Genomic DNA, 15,112 nt, shown 5'->3' with positions numbered 1-15,112 from the left:
CTACGTGCTGTTTGCAAAGCTTTGCTAAATCCTGACTCATCGCAGCTCTGGGTCACATGCTGCTGTCCCGGCCCTATCAGGGGCGTCTCCATCCTGCTGCTGCCGCCACCGTTGGCTTAGAGGACACATCATCTCCCCTTGAGGTCCTGCATCCCTCCTCAGCTTCGTCCTCTCTCCTTTCTACCAGCACTTTCTCAATTTTTCATCCAGCGCTGCCCTAGGAAGGTAAGTGTCTCCCCAGGGCCAGCACACCCTTCACTGCGTGCATGTTTCTGCTGCCCCCCTTGTGCCCTCCAAACCCCACACGCACTTTGGGGTCCCTGCGGAGAAAGACCACGGCGAGCGGCATTAACAACTCAACTCCCCTCGCTTCCTCCCCCTGCTCCTCCCACCTCTGTCTCCTCACCCCCACCCTTCTGACTTTTCTTTCATATTTTAATTTCAGGTACTCCCTCCTTCCCAAGCCCCCCCTTTCCCCTCCCGGCAATCATCATTTCAGACGAGAGCCCAGGGAATTGCAGGAGTGGGGGGGCGACCAACGGGGATAGGTGGTGCTCCCAAGGGCACTGTCGGGAGGTGCTGCGGGATGGAGCTTTCCCCGGGGGAGGGGTGCTGGTGGGGAGAAGGCAGCGCTCCTGCCGTCTGGGCACGGCTGGGGAAAGGATCCAGCCTCGGAGCGGCCCCCCCAGCCTCCCGAGGTGTTGACATAAACACGGGCGCTCAGGGAGAGCGGGGAGGGAGGGAGAAAAGGGGATGTTTTCCTATTTGCACAGCCCCACACCACAGGGGAGGGGGAGAGCAGGGAGAGGAGTGACAGTCAGGCAAGCAATAGCTGCATCAGTCACGACACTGCAGCAGTGCGGGCTTCCTGGGAGCAGTGCCCAGCCCGGGGGAATCGCAGTAGCACACAGGACTGGTGGGAAAGGTCTCCACCGTGCCGGCCCGGCAGGGACAGGGAATTGCTGCCAGCGCCAGCTCCACAGGAAGGCATTGCAGCAGCACCAGCCTCTCAGCGTACGGTGCCCAGCCCCTGTTCACGGGGGCTGCACAGCCCCCTCTCTCTTCCTGGATGTGGTCTGTGGCTTCCCAGCTATGGCTCCATCCCAATCCCTTATCCCAGCTTATCCGCCTCTGACCTCCTTTCAGGCCAGTGCAGCTGATAGCAGGGATTTCAGGGTGCTTCTGTTCAAAAGAGAGCAAATGCAGGGGACACGGGGCAGCAACACAAGTGGAGAAAGGGCTTAAAGGACGACAAGGGAGAGAAGATCATGTAAGTGATGGGGTGGGGCAGGCAAGGCTGGATTTGGGCTTGTCATTTGGCTTCCTCGGGTCTGGCTCCAAGAGGGGCAGGTGGATGTGGCCACAGGGATGTGACCATGGGCAACGTGACCAGATAAGCAGAGAGCCACAGCATCTGGCACGGCTGTGCTGTCAAAGATGACTTTAAGCGGGGTCCTGTCCCTCTGTACCCCGTGGAGGCTGTTGAGGCAGGGCCAGGACACTGCTGCAAAGGAAGCTCACGGCTGGCTGCGCCGGCACGACTCTGGAGGAAGTTCCTGTGGCGTGTGCCAGATGGCGTGAGGAGCACTGCCAAAGCGGCTGATGGGGGATCCCAGCCCAGATGGACATGGTGGAGGGCCCTGTGCAGGCTCCAGGGAACCCTGGAGTCACTGACAACTCCCCACAGGAGAAGCTCTGGCTGAAGCTTCAGAGCAGCAGCACGATTTCCTCACGCCCTTGTGATTTCCACCCACCTGGGGTGGTGGCGTTGGGTGCTGGCTTCTGCTTCTCCATCCTGCTTCTCAGCTCCCCTTGGTGCTGGGATGTGCTTGTTCAAGCTCATTTTCCCCTGCCCTGGTGCTGAGGCCCTGGGCTGGCTGTACCCTTGCTCAGACATGCCATGGGGATGTCCTGGCTGAGGCTCCATGGCTACTCTGGCCTCTCCCAGCCCTCCTCAGGGCTGAGGCAATCATCTGTGGGAGCCAGGGGAGGAAAACTTGGCAGTGCTGGGAGCCTGGGGGGGGACACACACCTCATTGCAGCACCCCAGCATAGCACAGCCCTACAGCCAGGGGAAAGAGAAGGTGGCATGAGGAGCTGATTTGGTACCGCTGGAGAGCAAACTGCAGCTAGAGAAGCTGTTTCAAACAGCCATCATTACCCACCAGCATGTCTTCTACTTCAGGTTTAACCAGGTGCCCCAAAATGCTAGGCTTCCTCACCCCCCCACCCAACAGAGATCCAGCCCAGCCTCATCTGCTTCCCTGCCTCAGGAGCAGAGCAAAGGGTTGGCAGCTGGGCCAGGTGTCCCCTCCCTTCAGAGCCCTCTTTGCCACGTCTGAGGCACCATGGCCTCAGCAAGATGGCTCCTCAGGCTGCCAGGCCCCATGCTCCTGCTGCCTTGGCACAGCCTGACCCAGCAGCTCATGGGGACACGGGGACACTGAGCAGGCACTCAGCAGGGGGGACATGGCTGGGGACTGGGACAGCCAGGCTGGGATGGCTCCCCTGCCGTGGGCTGGAGAGGGGCTGGGCCCCCCTGGGTGGCCGCCCCCTGCCCTGCCCATCACGCTGGGCTGGCTCCCCTGTGCTGCACAGGGACACAGCAGCCACTTGCTGTCTGGCTGGCAGGCGCTGTCCTCGCCTCCCGGCAAGGGGACAGGAGATGCCAGGAGCTGCTGCCCTGTCCTTGACACCAGAGCCAGGGGCACCTCCCTGCTGTGCCAGCTGATCCCTCCCTCTCTGCTGCCATCGCACCCTCCCCATCCCTGCCATCCAGGCTTGAGTCGGGCGCTGTGCTGTGACGCAGGGAGGGGCAGAGTGCTCCTAGTTGTCAGCTGCAGCAGAGGGACAGAGTAAATTCAAATAGATAGCCAGTTCCTGGAAAAATGTTCGTAGATTCCTGTAGTCTGGGTGAATTTCTAAATTTCCTAGGGCAAATAGTTTTAGCCCAAATTTCTTAGGTCATTTTTCCTTGAATTCCCTTCTCTCTGTCAGTCTAGACATAGAAGGTGTGAGCACCACATCCTGGAGCCTCTCAGAGCTGAACATATCCTGTTCTCTCCACAGACTCACCATGGCGGTCGAGAGGATCCATGCCCGTGAGATCCTGGACTCCCGTGGGAACCCCACTGTTGAGGTGGACCTCTACACACACAAAGGTATGAGGGTGAGATAAGGGATGGAGGGCAAGCCCTGCCCACCCTGGCAGAGCTGGTGCTGTGCAGCAGCCTGGCACACCAAGAGCATGGAGGCTCCTCACTGGTGAACCCCAGCAGACAACAAGTCAGGGGAAGAGGCAGAGACCAAAACTCTGCCTGTGCTCAGCAACTGTGCACACGTGCCAGGCAAATAAAAAAAGACAGCTGGCTGTCCTACCTGTGAGCTGAGCCACGTGCCCGCCCATAGCAGGGACTGAAGGTGTTTTTATCATAAATGTCTGCACCTTCTCATGGTACCCCTGCTGCAGCTGTGCTTTTAGTCCTGGGGCACAGTAGAGGTTTGGTAGCACATCCATGGCCATGCTCATGGCAGGGGTAAAGCTTTGTTCCTGGGATCTCTGTGCAGCTATGTTCATGTGTGGGGCTCAGCTGGAGGAGCTGCATTTGCATGGGGCCCAAAACTGCTTGGGCTGAGAGGTGAGGAGCAGTGAGAGGCCAGAGCAGGCACGCAACCATTGTCTTCCTTCTTCAGTGAGGCAGAAACCTCAGTCTGAGGGGGAGGAAGCTGAGGGTGGCTGTGAGTCAGGCTGCTTCTCGAACTAGGAGGAGGGCTGAGGAACTTCCACCCATCACACATAGTTCTGGGATCAGTGTGAATCTCTGGGTGCCTGATATCCAAGTTCCTCAGCCTGGAAGCCCTGGGTGCCATTTATTTCTTCCACTGAGGTGCTCCCCCTCTAGGGAGACCAGCCATGAGCAGCCAGCCAGCAAGGCCATCCATTTGCACAAGCAGTTGCTGCATCCTTCCCTATGAAAGCAGGGCAGAAGCAGGTGCATGAGGGCTTCTCCTCTTCACCCTCTGCTTGTCTCTCACCCCTGTTTTTCTGTTTCCCAGGCATGTTTCGAGCAGCCGTCCCCAGTGGAGCGTCCACTGGTATCTACGAAGCGCTGGAGCTGCGAGACAATGACAAGTCACGTTTCCTTGGAAAAGGTGGGGAGATGCCTGCTCCACAGCTCATCCTGTGTGTGGGGCTCTGCTGGAGGGCACTGCCCAGCCACTGGTGTGACACAGATGTGTCCCTCAGGGAGACCACAGAGGCACAGAGCCAGCATAAAGTGAAAGATCAGGCCTCGATCTTCCCTTGCTGTCTCCCCCTCTCAGTCTCTCTATCGGTCCTCTCCCTCCCTCTTTCCACTCTTCTCTCTGCCTCACTCTCTCTCTCTCTCTCTCTCTTTCTTTCTCTGCCTCTTCCCTTCTTTAGGGGTCCTGCAGGCCGTGGACCATATCAACAGCACTGTCGCCCCAGCTCTCGTGGGCTCTGTAAGGATTTCTCTTTGTTCTCCCTTGTCCAACGCTTACTCTGGTCCGTCTCTGTCCCCTGATCTCTGTCTCTGCTCTCTTCATCTCACTGGGTTAACAGACGCAGCGATGCTCTCTGTGAACCTGGGCACACCCCTCCTGCCCCCCATTCCTGTGTGTGTCCACAGCAATCTTTTCTCTGGGAGGAAAGGATTTAACTCTTCCTGGTCCACTGCAACATCTGTGCAGCCTAACCCGTCCCCTCGGTGCTCCCAGAGCTCACCCCCTCCTTCAGCTGTGCTCCCCCTCAAGCACTGAATCACAGCCACACGTCTGTGGCCTCATCCTGGTGTGATGAGCAATGGTTGTACCGTGCAGGGTCTGGCACAGCTTGCAGAGCAGTGGTGTCACATCTGCAGCCTGTTTACACCTAAAGACCTGGAGCCTGCTTTGAGGAGAGCTGAGCCAAAGCCACATATTACACACCATGCAGCCCATGGCTGGCTCTGGCTGAGAGCACAGTTCTCTCTGCCCCTGAAAAATAACCAGCATGGTGGAGAGTTGCCTGTGTTGGGTCTAATCTTGCTCTCCACCTCACTCCTGGGGATGGCTCCATCCAGTCTACATTTGCTTGCTTGAGGTTGAGCATGTTCTGTTGTTCTGCCTAGCTTCTGTGTGACCACAGCACCACCACAAAGCTCCCTGGAAGCTGCCAAAAGGCTGGGAAACCCCCCAGGGGTGTCCTGTGTCCCCAGCAATGCGTGGCCTTGCCTGGGCTGCAGCTGACCCCCTCTCCACCATGGGTACATCCACACTGCACTGCAGAAACACCATCAGGGTTACCTAACCTGACTAAATACCACAGCACCAGTTTCCAGAGCTTTGTGTATATATGTTCCGCCACAAGCTGAAAAAGTCCTTTTACCCCCAGCTTCTCCATCAATGCCTCCTCTCCTGCACACCAGAGCCAGCAGCTTTTCCAATCATCCCCTTCTCAGGAGCTGTTCCCTTCTTGCAGGGCCTCTCTGTTGTGGATCAAGAGAAGATAGACAATCTGATGCTTGAGATGGACGGCACAGAGAACAAATGTAATCCATCCCTCTTTTTGGCTGGGAAATTACGGGCATGGGAGGCTGCAGGGCTGGAGTGGGGGGCACTGCCCAAGCTGTGGTGAGCCCAAGGCTGGGCTGGCAAGGGCACACACCCACCAGGCAGGATGTTGCCACCTGAAAAGTCAATCTCCTCCTTTGCCCACAGCCAAGTTTGGCGCCAACGCTATCCTGGGAGTTTCGCTGGCCGTGTGCAAGGCGGGAGCTGCAGAGAAGGATGTGCCCCTGTACCGGCACATCGCTGACCTGGCCGGCAACTCCGACCTCATCCTGCCCGTGCCAGTAAGACTCCTCCCTCCTTGACATTCACCTTCAGAAACTCCAAAAGAGTGTTGTTCCCAAAAGAAGCTTGAGAGGTATTGGGAGGTAGATAAGGAAGGGATATGGGATTGAAACATCAGCTGAGTGCACTGCAGTTGTCAGGGAAGCAAACCAAGGCCTGAGATTTGTCAAGTTTCAATGGGAAAAAAGGAGCCTGAGGAGGGTAGAGGAGAGGTTGTGTTGGGGGGCTGACTGAAGATCTCATTCTTTGCACAAGAAGCAGAGGGCATCATGTGAACCCTCTGGGGCACAGTTCAAAGCAAGGGCATATGGGTCTTCACACCAAGGGGAACCTGCCTTGAGAAACTCTTTCCCAAAGGGAGTTGAGGATGCTAAAATTTTCTCAGGATCAAGAAGAAAGGTCCTGGAAGAGAAACTGACAGCATTGTTGATAAACACGTACAGATAAACAGAGCATAGATAAACACACATAACTCAGGAGATCTCTGAGAGGGAAAGAGGTGGGAAAATCCTCCCTAACCATGTGGTTTGAGCCACTTCTGGAGGGAAGACTTCAGGCTTATGTGTCTTTGCTTGGATGGTTGAAGCTGATGTGCTTACGTTACCCTGTGGGATGTGGCATGTGTGGGCATGGTGACACATCTGAGAGCCACCTCTCGGGAGTGCCAAGACCGGTTCCTTCAGCTCTGACTCTCTTATGGACTCTTCCAGGCTTTCAACGTGATCAATGGAGGTTCCCACGCAGGCAACAAACTGGCCATGCAGGAGTTCATGATCCTGCCTGTGGGAGCCGAAAGCTTCCGCGATGCCATGCGCATCGGGGCTGAAGTCTATCACAACCTCAAGAGTGTCATCAAGGAGAAGTATGGCAAAGATGCTACCAATGTGGGTGATGAGGGAGGCTTTGCTCCCAACATCCTGGAAAATAGCGAAGGTGAGAGCCCTACAGAGATGGGGTACCCCTGCCTGCAATGCTATGGGTTCCTATGCCCAGCTCTCAGCATTCCCTGGACTGATTCAAAAGATGATACCTAAATATCATTGACCTTCTGTGTTAGGGAATGTTTCTGAGCTCCTTCTCCTTGGGGTGGCCTTGATCTGTCACAGCCTTTCCATACAAACCTTTTATCCATGTGCATGCTTTTACAAGGCTTTCCACAAACTTGTCATTGAGCTGTGGAATCACATTTTAATTCCTCCTTGTCCCTTTGGACACAGCCCCTATAGCTCCTTGGCATTTCTGTTGTGTTCTGGGCTTCCTTCTAATTCTCCATCACACCACCAGACTTCCAGTGGCTCTAGGGCCCTTCCCAAGGGAGGCTCCCACCAAGAGGCAGAGCTCTCTGCATGGGCTGACTCTCCTGACTGCGTTCTCCCCTCAGCTCTGGAGCTGCTCAAGGAAGCCATTGACAAGGCGGGCTACACGGACAAGATTGTCATCGGCATGGATGTGGCAGCCTCCGAGTTCTACCGCGACGGCAAATACGACCTGGACTTCAAGTCCCCAGACGACCCAAGCCGCTACATTTCTGGAGATGAGCTGGGAGACCTCTACCAAAGCTTTGTACGGGATTACCCAGGTGAGCTGCTGTGTGGGGCCGTAGGGAATCAGCACTGGTGCTGCACACACTGACCAGGCACAAACCCTCTGTGTTTTAGGGGTGGGAAGGGAGGCAGCTTTGACTCGTGCCTCTTTGGTTGTCCTTTCAGTGGTCTCCATTGAGGATCCCTTTGACCAGGATGACTGGGAGGCCTGGTCTAAGTTCACTGCCAATGTGGGGATTCAGATAGTGGGAGATGACCTGACAGTGACAAACCCCAAGCGCATCGAGCGGGCTGTTGAAGAGAAAGCCTGCAACTGCCTCCTGCTCAAAGTCAACCAGATTGGATCTGTCACAGAGGCCATCCAAGCGTGAGTCCAGCCCACTGCCCTTGTTGTCCTGTGAATGGGCTGGTGATGATCCACAGCCAGGTGTCACGCCATGCACTGAGTGAACAGACTTCTGTTTCTACCAAAGTGTAGGATGCTGAGAGTGGGAGCAGAGCGTGCCTGAATCTTACCCTGTGCAGGTGGTAATTGTAGGAGTAGGAGCTGCTGACTGCATTTCTCACTCCCTGCAGCTGCAAGTTGGCCCAGGAGAATGGATGGGGTGTGATGGTGAGCCACCGGTCTGGGGAGACCGAAGACACCTTCATTGCTGATCTGGTTGTAGGACTGTGCACTGGGCAGGTAGGTGAAACCCAGGCCATGCACAGGCCTGGAGGAAAGCAAAGGGGTGCCAAAACAGAATCCCCTGCCCTGCCATGAGGAACTGGTACAAATCATAACAGTGTCTTACAGTGTTTGCTTTGGGGAATGCTTTACAGATAAAGACGGGTGCTCCCTGCAGGTCTGAACGCCTGGCTAAATACAACCAGCTCATGAGGTAAGGGGCTCCAGGGCTGGGAATGCAGAAGAGAGAATAGGGGAGTGACCAGTTGGGTGGGAGAAGCTGAAAGCCCGAGGGTGGATGGAGCTTGTGGGTGAAATGTTACAACAACAAGGTACAGAGATGACAGTAGGATCCTGGGAAGGCCTCTGGGGCAGACTCCTTTCCTCCTCCTTGGCATGAGGGTGCAGCCCTGCAGTCACAGCAGCTGGCAGGAGCTGAGCTCTTGGGTACATGTCAGCTTCCTGCTGATGAGCTGCCTCTCCAGCACCCTGGTGCCTCCAATGCTCCCTCACTGCAAGGGCCTGATGTGTGCTGTCTCTCTCCTGCAGGATTGAGGAAGAGCTTGGCGATGAAGCACGCTTCGCTGGACACAACTTCCGCAACCCAAGTGTTCTTTGAACATTGTCCCCAGGGCACAGCCACCCTGCTGCTCTTTCCCACCTCACAGACTCTGAACCCCCCTTTCCCTCCTCTGCTCCCTTTTTTGCTCTTTCTCCCCACTCTGTCACCTGGTTTCCTCTCACCTCGAAACCCCTCGAGTTCAGGTGTCCCTGGCTAGATGTACCCAGGCAAAGGATGAGAGAGCAGCCCACACCCTGTCCCTTGCTGTGGGGTCATAAGCATTCCTGGACCCAGGCATTGTGTGTCTCTGTTGTTTGTGCAGGGCCTCGCCTGGGCCACTCTGCTCATGTGCCACACCACAGGAGCGGGTGCCCAGCGTGTTCCCTGGTGCCAAAGCATGTGCGGTGACCATCCGTGTGCTCGGACACCGCGGCCGCGTCCAGCCGGGTGCTGCCAGTGCTCGCTCTCGTTGTGCACGTGTGTGGATGTGTGTCTGTGTCCTGGCCTACGGTGTCCCTGTGCCCCAGGCGCGTGTCTGCACTGAGCCCTGCCAGTGTTGGCTTGGGCTGTGCTGTGTTGGGCTGTGCTTGCCAGCAGCTTGGTGTTGAGGTGCACTGCTGTTCCACCCTGGGTGTGTGTGTGTGTGTGTGTGCTGTCAGTCTGTGGCACTGCTGTTCCACCCTCGGTGTGTGTGTGTGAGTGTGCGCTGTCAGTCTGTGGCACTGCTGTTCCACCCTGGGTGTGCGTGTGTGTGTGTGTGCTGTCAGTCTGTGGCACTGCTGTCCCACCCTGGGTGTGCGTGTGTGTGTGTGTGCTGTCAGTCTGTGGCACTGCTGTCCCACCCTGGGTGTGCGTGTGTGTGTGTGTGCTGTCAGTCTATGGCACTGCTGTCCCACCCTGGGTGTGCGTGTGTGTGTGTGCTGTCAGTCTGTGGCACTGCTGTTCCACCCTCGGTGTGTGTGTGTGAGTGTGCGCTGTCAGTCTGTGGCACTGCTGTCCCACCCTGGCTGTGTGTGTGCGTGTGTGTGTGTGTGTGTGTGCTGTCAGTCTGTGGCACTGCTGTCCCACCCTGGGGGTGTGTGTGTGTGTGTGTGTGCATGTGCTGTCAGTCTGTGGCACTGCTGTCCCACCCTGGGTGTGTGTGTGCGTGCTGTCAGTGTCTGGCTCAGCACACAGTACTGTGGGGCAATAGATTAAAGCACATCCGTGAACAAACCCACGCTCTCATCTGCTTCTTGTGACCTTTCTCTCTCTGTTCCCTTCCCTCTTGCTCTCCTTCACCCTCCCCTCCGCCCATGATGTCTGCTTCACCTTCTGGACAGCCCCTGCTCAGCTGAGCAACAGACAAACTACAGATCCCTAAACTCTATTAAAATGTGTTTCACACCTGAGTTGCCTGACTTGGCCTGATGTTTATCTCTATGCCAGTGTTGGGGAAGTGGGGACATTTTGCCACCAGAGCAGGAGATACTCACACAGAAAGGCAACAAAAAAAAAAGCAGAGGGGACTGGCAAGGGGAAGAAAAGGCCCAGCTACGCTCACCTGCTTTCACAGCTTTGTCCCACAGCCAGACTGGTCTGTTGGCCACCAGCTGGGAAGCACCAAAGGGAAGGCATGTGTGATGACTTGTCCCTGTCATCTTCACCAAACCGTGTTGCATGAAGATCTGCTGTGCAGGGACTTTAATCGTGCCTTCCACTGATGTCAAGGCCTCAGGGTGGGCCCCCAGCCGTCTGTCTGCTGGACTCAGGTGGTGGACAAGTGGACAAGAAATGGCAAGTCTTTGAGAGAGAAAATGCTGGTTGTCCTCCCCCAAAAAGGGGTTTGTAGGGCACTGACTGGAGGTGTAGGTGAGGTGGGTAGTCTCTCTCAGCTCCATCTTTTTTCACAGGGGCAACTCAGCAGTACTTGGGGAAAGCTGCCCGTGCTCCAGCCAGTGCCCCAGCAGGCTGGGTGCCAACAAATCCCAGCGCTTGCTCAACAAACAGCTTTGTTCTGCACTGACTCAAAGGAAGGTGGGGGGTTGGGGGTGCTACTGTGAGAAATACAACTGGAGAAGAAATGATAAAACCACCTTGCCCACCATTATATTCACATCAGTAGCCCTACTATGTTCTTGGGCACACTCAGCTCCTGCCCCACCTCTCCAAAGAAAGTTTAAAGACCCTTGCTTAACTCTTGTCTGAGTTTGTTTCTGAGGTTGCTCAGCAAGTCTCAACCCCCCTGGACTGTGTCCTAACGCAGACTTTAAAACCCAAAGACAAAACTTTAAACCACTGCCATTTCACTGCTGATCCTTTACGAAACAGCATAGATTAAGGACTAAGTCCAAGAAGGGAAGACAAAGACTTTGGCACACATGCCCAGAACTGAGAAGAGGGTGGGAGGGAGAATGCGAGGCTGGAGACAGGATTGGTTTCCAGGGCATCACCAGCGCACACAGCACACATCCCAGCGGCAGGAATAGCTGCTGCCCCGGCTGCAGCGCGGCTCCCGCCCGTGCTCTCTGGGAGCTGTAGTCCGGTGCCGCCGGGGAAGGCTCCGCTCCATCTTCCCCCGCCCCGCGTCCCCCCCGGCGGCACCGCCACCCCGCGGGTCCTGTGGGCCCCCAGTCCCCTCCCCGCGGTCCTGCCTCCCGCAAAAGCGGTTCTGTGCGTGACAGCGCTGTTTGCCTGCAGGAATGTGCATTTTGGGTACAGCCAGTGGGCTGTCTTTTCCCGCTGTACACCTCACTGCTCCTTTGTTTTAGATACTGGGGTTTTGTGAACAGTATGGCTACTGCTTAGCAATCAGGGCAGTTTATTTGGGAAAAAAAAAAAACCCAAAACTTTGTTACATTCCATATTCCCAAGAGCATCACCCCTGCCCCCCCGCCCCTCCCATTCGTCTTTTTCTGCGCAAGGAAGGCAATTAAGCGCCCAAGGTAGCTGGCGTTGCCCATTTAAATGCAGCCAGACTGCAACAGCAGGGAAGTGGTGTCCATGAAGAATTTGTCAGGCAAGAGTTTCTGCCAGGGAGGCATCGCCACGTCCCTGTGTCAGGGAAGGTGCGTGGAAGCCCTGAGGGGACGGGAACACACCGCGAAAGCCCTGAGGGGATGGGAGCACATCCCGCCATAGCAGTACCCCACCTTGGTGCCTTTTCCAAATCAAAAGAGTTCGTCACTGCTGGCACAATGTACGTGATGGTGGCATGTTTGTTTGGGGCACTGCAAATATTTGTCCTCATCCAGTGCATCCGAAGATGCATATGCTGCTTTCCCTTTGGCTCAGCCGCAGAGATTTGGTTGCGGTTTCTCTGTGGTAGGAATGCCCAAGCCCTCGGCTGATCCGGCACCTGAGCACTCCTCTTGTACGAGCTGATGTCTCCATCAGATTGCTGAGCTGTAACGTGAATGCAGCCGGAGTACGAGTAACAGCGCGGGGATGGGCTGGCAACGTGACACTATCTGTGAATGGAAACATTTGTGGGATTTGCTTTCTTTTACCTCTCAAATCATACTCTGTTTAAATTACATTTGCAGAGCAATGTACAGCTGTTAAAGGGATAATTCAACATTAGATGCTGCCTCTTCCCCCCTGTCCCCCCAATTCTGCAGAATTTTTTTTTTTTTCTAAATACGTGTGTGCACCCATAAATGAGCTGGAAGGGGAGGTGTCACTGAATTAGGCTTGTTGCAGAGTGCAGAGAAAAGCCTTAATGACAAAGAGCTACCGAATTTCTCTAGTATGCTCTTGTCTGTCTCAAGAACAGTGGGATGTTGTCCAACCTTGAGAAACCCATATCTTTCATACAGGAGGCTGTCAGGGACACTGTTTTGATGAACATCTCACAAGAAGTCCAAAAATTTGGGTGCTGGGTAATTCCTTTGAGGTGCAGTGCAGCTTAATCAAAAGAAGAGTATTTGTCTCTGCTGCTCGAAGACTAAATACAGACAGCTTGGACAGGTTGGCAGGAGGACATTACGAAGCTCTCTGTAGGCAAAAATCAGCATATTAGAGCATTGTGTATCTGGGTGTGGAATCAGCTATAACTTGCTTCCTTATTCCTTCCATCAAGGAGACTACTGTACGCTGTGTGTCAAAAGGGAAGTGGGGCTCCATTAGAGCCCAGTTTTTAGAGTAAGAGTTTCACAGGAAGATCCAGATGAGATGTTTGGAGGTCTACACTTCAAACCCCTGCTAACAGCCGGGCTAGCTCCAGACCTAGATGAGGCTGCCTGGGGCCTTGGCCAGGCAGTTTCTAACCATCTCAAGGTAAGGAGATTCCCCAGCCCCTCCTGAAACATGTGTCAGTGCTGAACTACCTTTAGGGAGGAGGTTTTCCCTTTATCTAGTCACTATTTCCCTTCTTGCAAATTTCATAGGCATTTCACTGTGTATCCATCAGAAGAATTTGGCTCTCACTTCTCTGTAGCCCTCCACACCAAAGGGAAAAAAAAAGCCAAAGAGTGATTGGTTACCTCCTAACTTTCCTTTACTCCAGGCTGAAAGAAACAGCTCTTTCAGCCTCCCCTTGTATGCCAGGAGCTCCAGCACCTACCTTATCTCATTCCCTCCCCCACAGGACTATCAGCACCTCTCTTGTGCTGTATTTCCCTAAGAAGGCTACATCCCAGCCAGGGCCTCTCCTTTTGCAGGCAGCTGTTTGTCCCCTGGTAGAACTGGAAAGCAGTGGGACAGTGTGGCTGGAGAGGTGGCGTGTCCCATCTCCCTAATCCAAGGGAGAACCAGCTACACCCCAGGGAGTTTGGCTCCTGGCTGTCTCACAGACTCCCCAGGTCATATATCCATCCTGAGGAGACACAGCTCTAATGCTCTTGGTTTGCCAAGACCTTCAATCTGTTGATTTCAAAGGTGAGATTAGTTCATTTCCCACGTTCTGCAGCCAGCCCACCTTGGTTTTGCAGCACGAGCACACACAAACACTCGTGGTTCTCTTGTCTATTTCCCACCTGTGCTTACCACCCTGAAACAGAGCAGAGTGTGGCTTGACCTAGCAGCAATTGGGCTGTGAGCATTTATAAGTGGAGAAAAGTAATGGTTGCCCTGGTCCTGTTTCTCTTTTGAATCACCTCTGATGTCTCTTCATAATCTAAGACCATAGGCCATCTTTGGCTGGCTTCTTGGAATAAACCAAAACCTAGTATGATTTTCATAAGGTATACTGGAGTCTCTGCCTCTTCACTTATTGAAATAACAAATGATACCAAAAATCTTGATAATAAATTTAATATTTAAGTCAAGCTTTTGAACTGAAGCAACTGACCTGGTTATGGAAGATGATGACATGAAAACCATTTGGGGCTTGACACTGTGGTTATATAAACTTGGTGTCACACGTTACTCATCCAGAAGATCTCAGCAATACCAACCACTGTAGCTGCCACAGAGGCTTTTCCTCAAACCACAAACCTTGGGGATCTGGGTATTTTGTTTAGCATCCAGAGAACAAGGATCTTGACAAGATCTTCCTCCTTCATGAATCATCACTGTGGCCTCTAAGGGTCACACACACTGTGAGCTTGGGACACAAGGCTGTCAGCTCCTAAAGGCGACAGTTTGAAGCAGCTGTGACAACTGCAAACGCCACCGCCTCAACAGCAATAATAATGTTCTGTCTTCTTGTCTGGGGCTCAGCTTGGCCAGGCACTTTGTGAAGCAGATAACGTTTACCCCTGTGCTTGGCATCCACAGGGTGCTATCTTCCACACAGCACCTCTCCAAAACAGGATGGTGAAATGTTTTGGGCTGACCACACAAAAGCCAGTGAGCATTTTTGCGGACGTTAGCCATGGCTTTTTCAATCTCCCATGCCAGGTGTGGGAACCAGAGAGTGCTAGGGAACCACAGCACTTCAGGATTACTGCTGGCAGGGCAGAGGCTCCCTGCGAGGGGCAGGACAAAGAGGCAGGCTGGGGAGAAGGGTGGATGGGAGAATGAATGAGAGCTAGCGACATGAAGCATGCTGATGTTGTGCAACAGGGCGCTGCATGCCAGTGGGGCTGGCTTGGGAACGAGAGGCACCGAGAGCAATTCTGCATCCAGGATAAATAGCGAGGCCCTGAAATGGCAGGGTACCCCTGGGAAGTGGGTGTGGAACACTTGCATTGGGAGCCATCAGCTCAGAAGGGACATTGCTCTTGATGATTTTAAAGCCTTGGGGTGAATAGCACTGCTGAAACCCCCACGAGGAGAGGACCACATCTGTATTCAGGGCTGAGTTTGGACGCCGTACAGTAAATAGTGCTCGGAGCCATGTAACGGACAATGAGAATTGCTGAATAAAAGCCCACGGAGAGCACTCCATCCAGCCTGCTCACTGAGAGGTCTTGCCGAGGAAATATTTTGGGATTATGCTTGAAGGCCATCAGAGTGAAACTTGCCCATCTGCACACTAAGGCTCCCTTATTTAAACACACAGCCGTGTTCATGTCTATGAGACACAGCTCCAGGTTTGCCCCCACGATTGCCGTGCCTTCTGCA

At 54.3% G+C, this 15,112-nt stretch overlaps 1 protein-coding gene across 4 annotated transcripts; it reads left to right on the top strand.

Moving 5' to 3' along the window:
* Nucleotides 1-65: 65 nt before the first annotated feature.
* Nucleotides 66-10,017, top strand: ENO2 (enolase 2). 4 transcript variants are annotated; one of them, XR_011680126.1, is made up of 13 exons: nt 66-225; nt 3,070-3,161; nt 4,057-4,152; nt 4,424-4,482; nt 5,480-5,549; nt 5,719-5,852; nt 6,564-6,786; nt 7,235-7,432; nt 7,563-7,764; nt 7,974-8,082; nt 8,220-8,278; nt 8,614-9,496; nt 9,595-10,017. XR_011680126.1 is itself a non-coding variant. In XM_071433142.1 (12 exons), the coding sequence occupies exons 2-12, from the start codon at nt 3,077-3,079 to the stop codon at nt 8,681-8,683; spliced, it is 1,305 nt and encodes a 434-aa protein (XP_071289243.1). In that variant the 5' UTR covers nt 66-225; nt 3,070-3,076; the 3' UTR covers nt 8,684-10,017. The 4 variants fall into 4 exon arrangements, 1 of the variants encoding a protein (XP_071289243.1); XR_011680125.1 differs by having other exon boundaries at nt 8,614-9,500; XR_011680124.1 differs by having other exon boundaries at nt 8,614-9,548.
* The last annotated feature ends 5,095 nt before the right edge of the window (nt 10,018-15,112 follow it).

Source organism: Agelaius tricolor, unplaced genomic scaffold (genome assembly GCF_023055355.1).
Source record: "Agelaius tricolor isolate 1412-34295 unplaced genomic scaffold, bAgeTri1.0.p SCAF_9, whole genome shotgun sequence".
NCBI lineage: Eukaryota > Metazoa > Chordata > Aves > Passeriformes > Icteridae > Agelaius > Agelaius tricolor.
The sequence above is the reverse complement of the archived record's forward strand: the minus strand, read 5'-3'. Positions and strand labels throughout refer to the sequence as shown.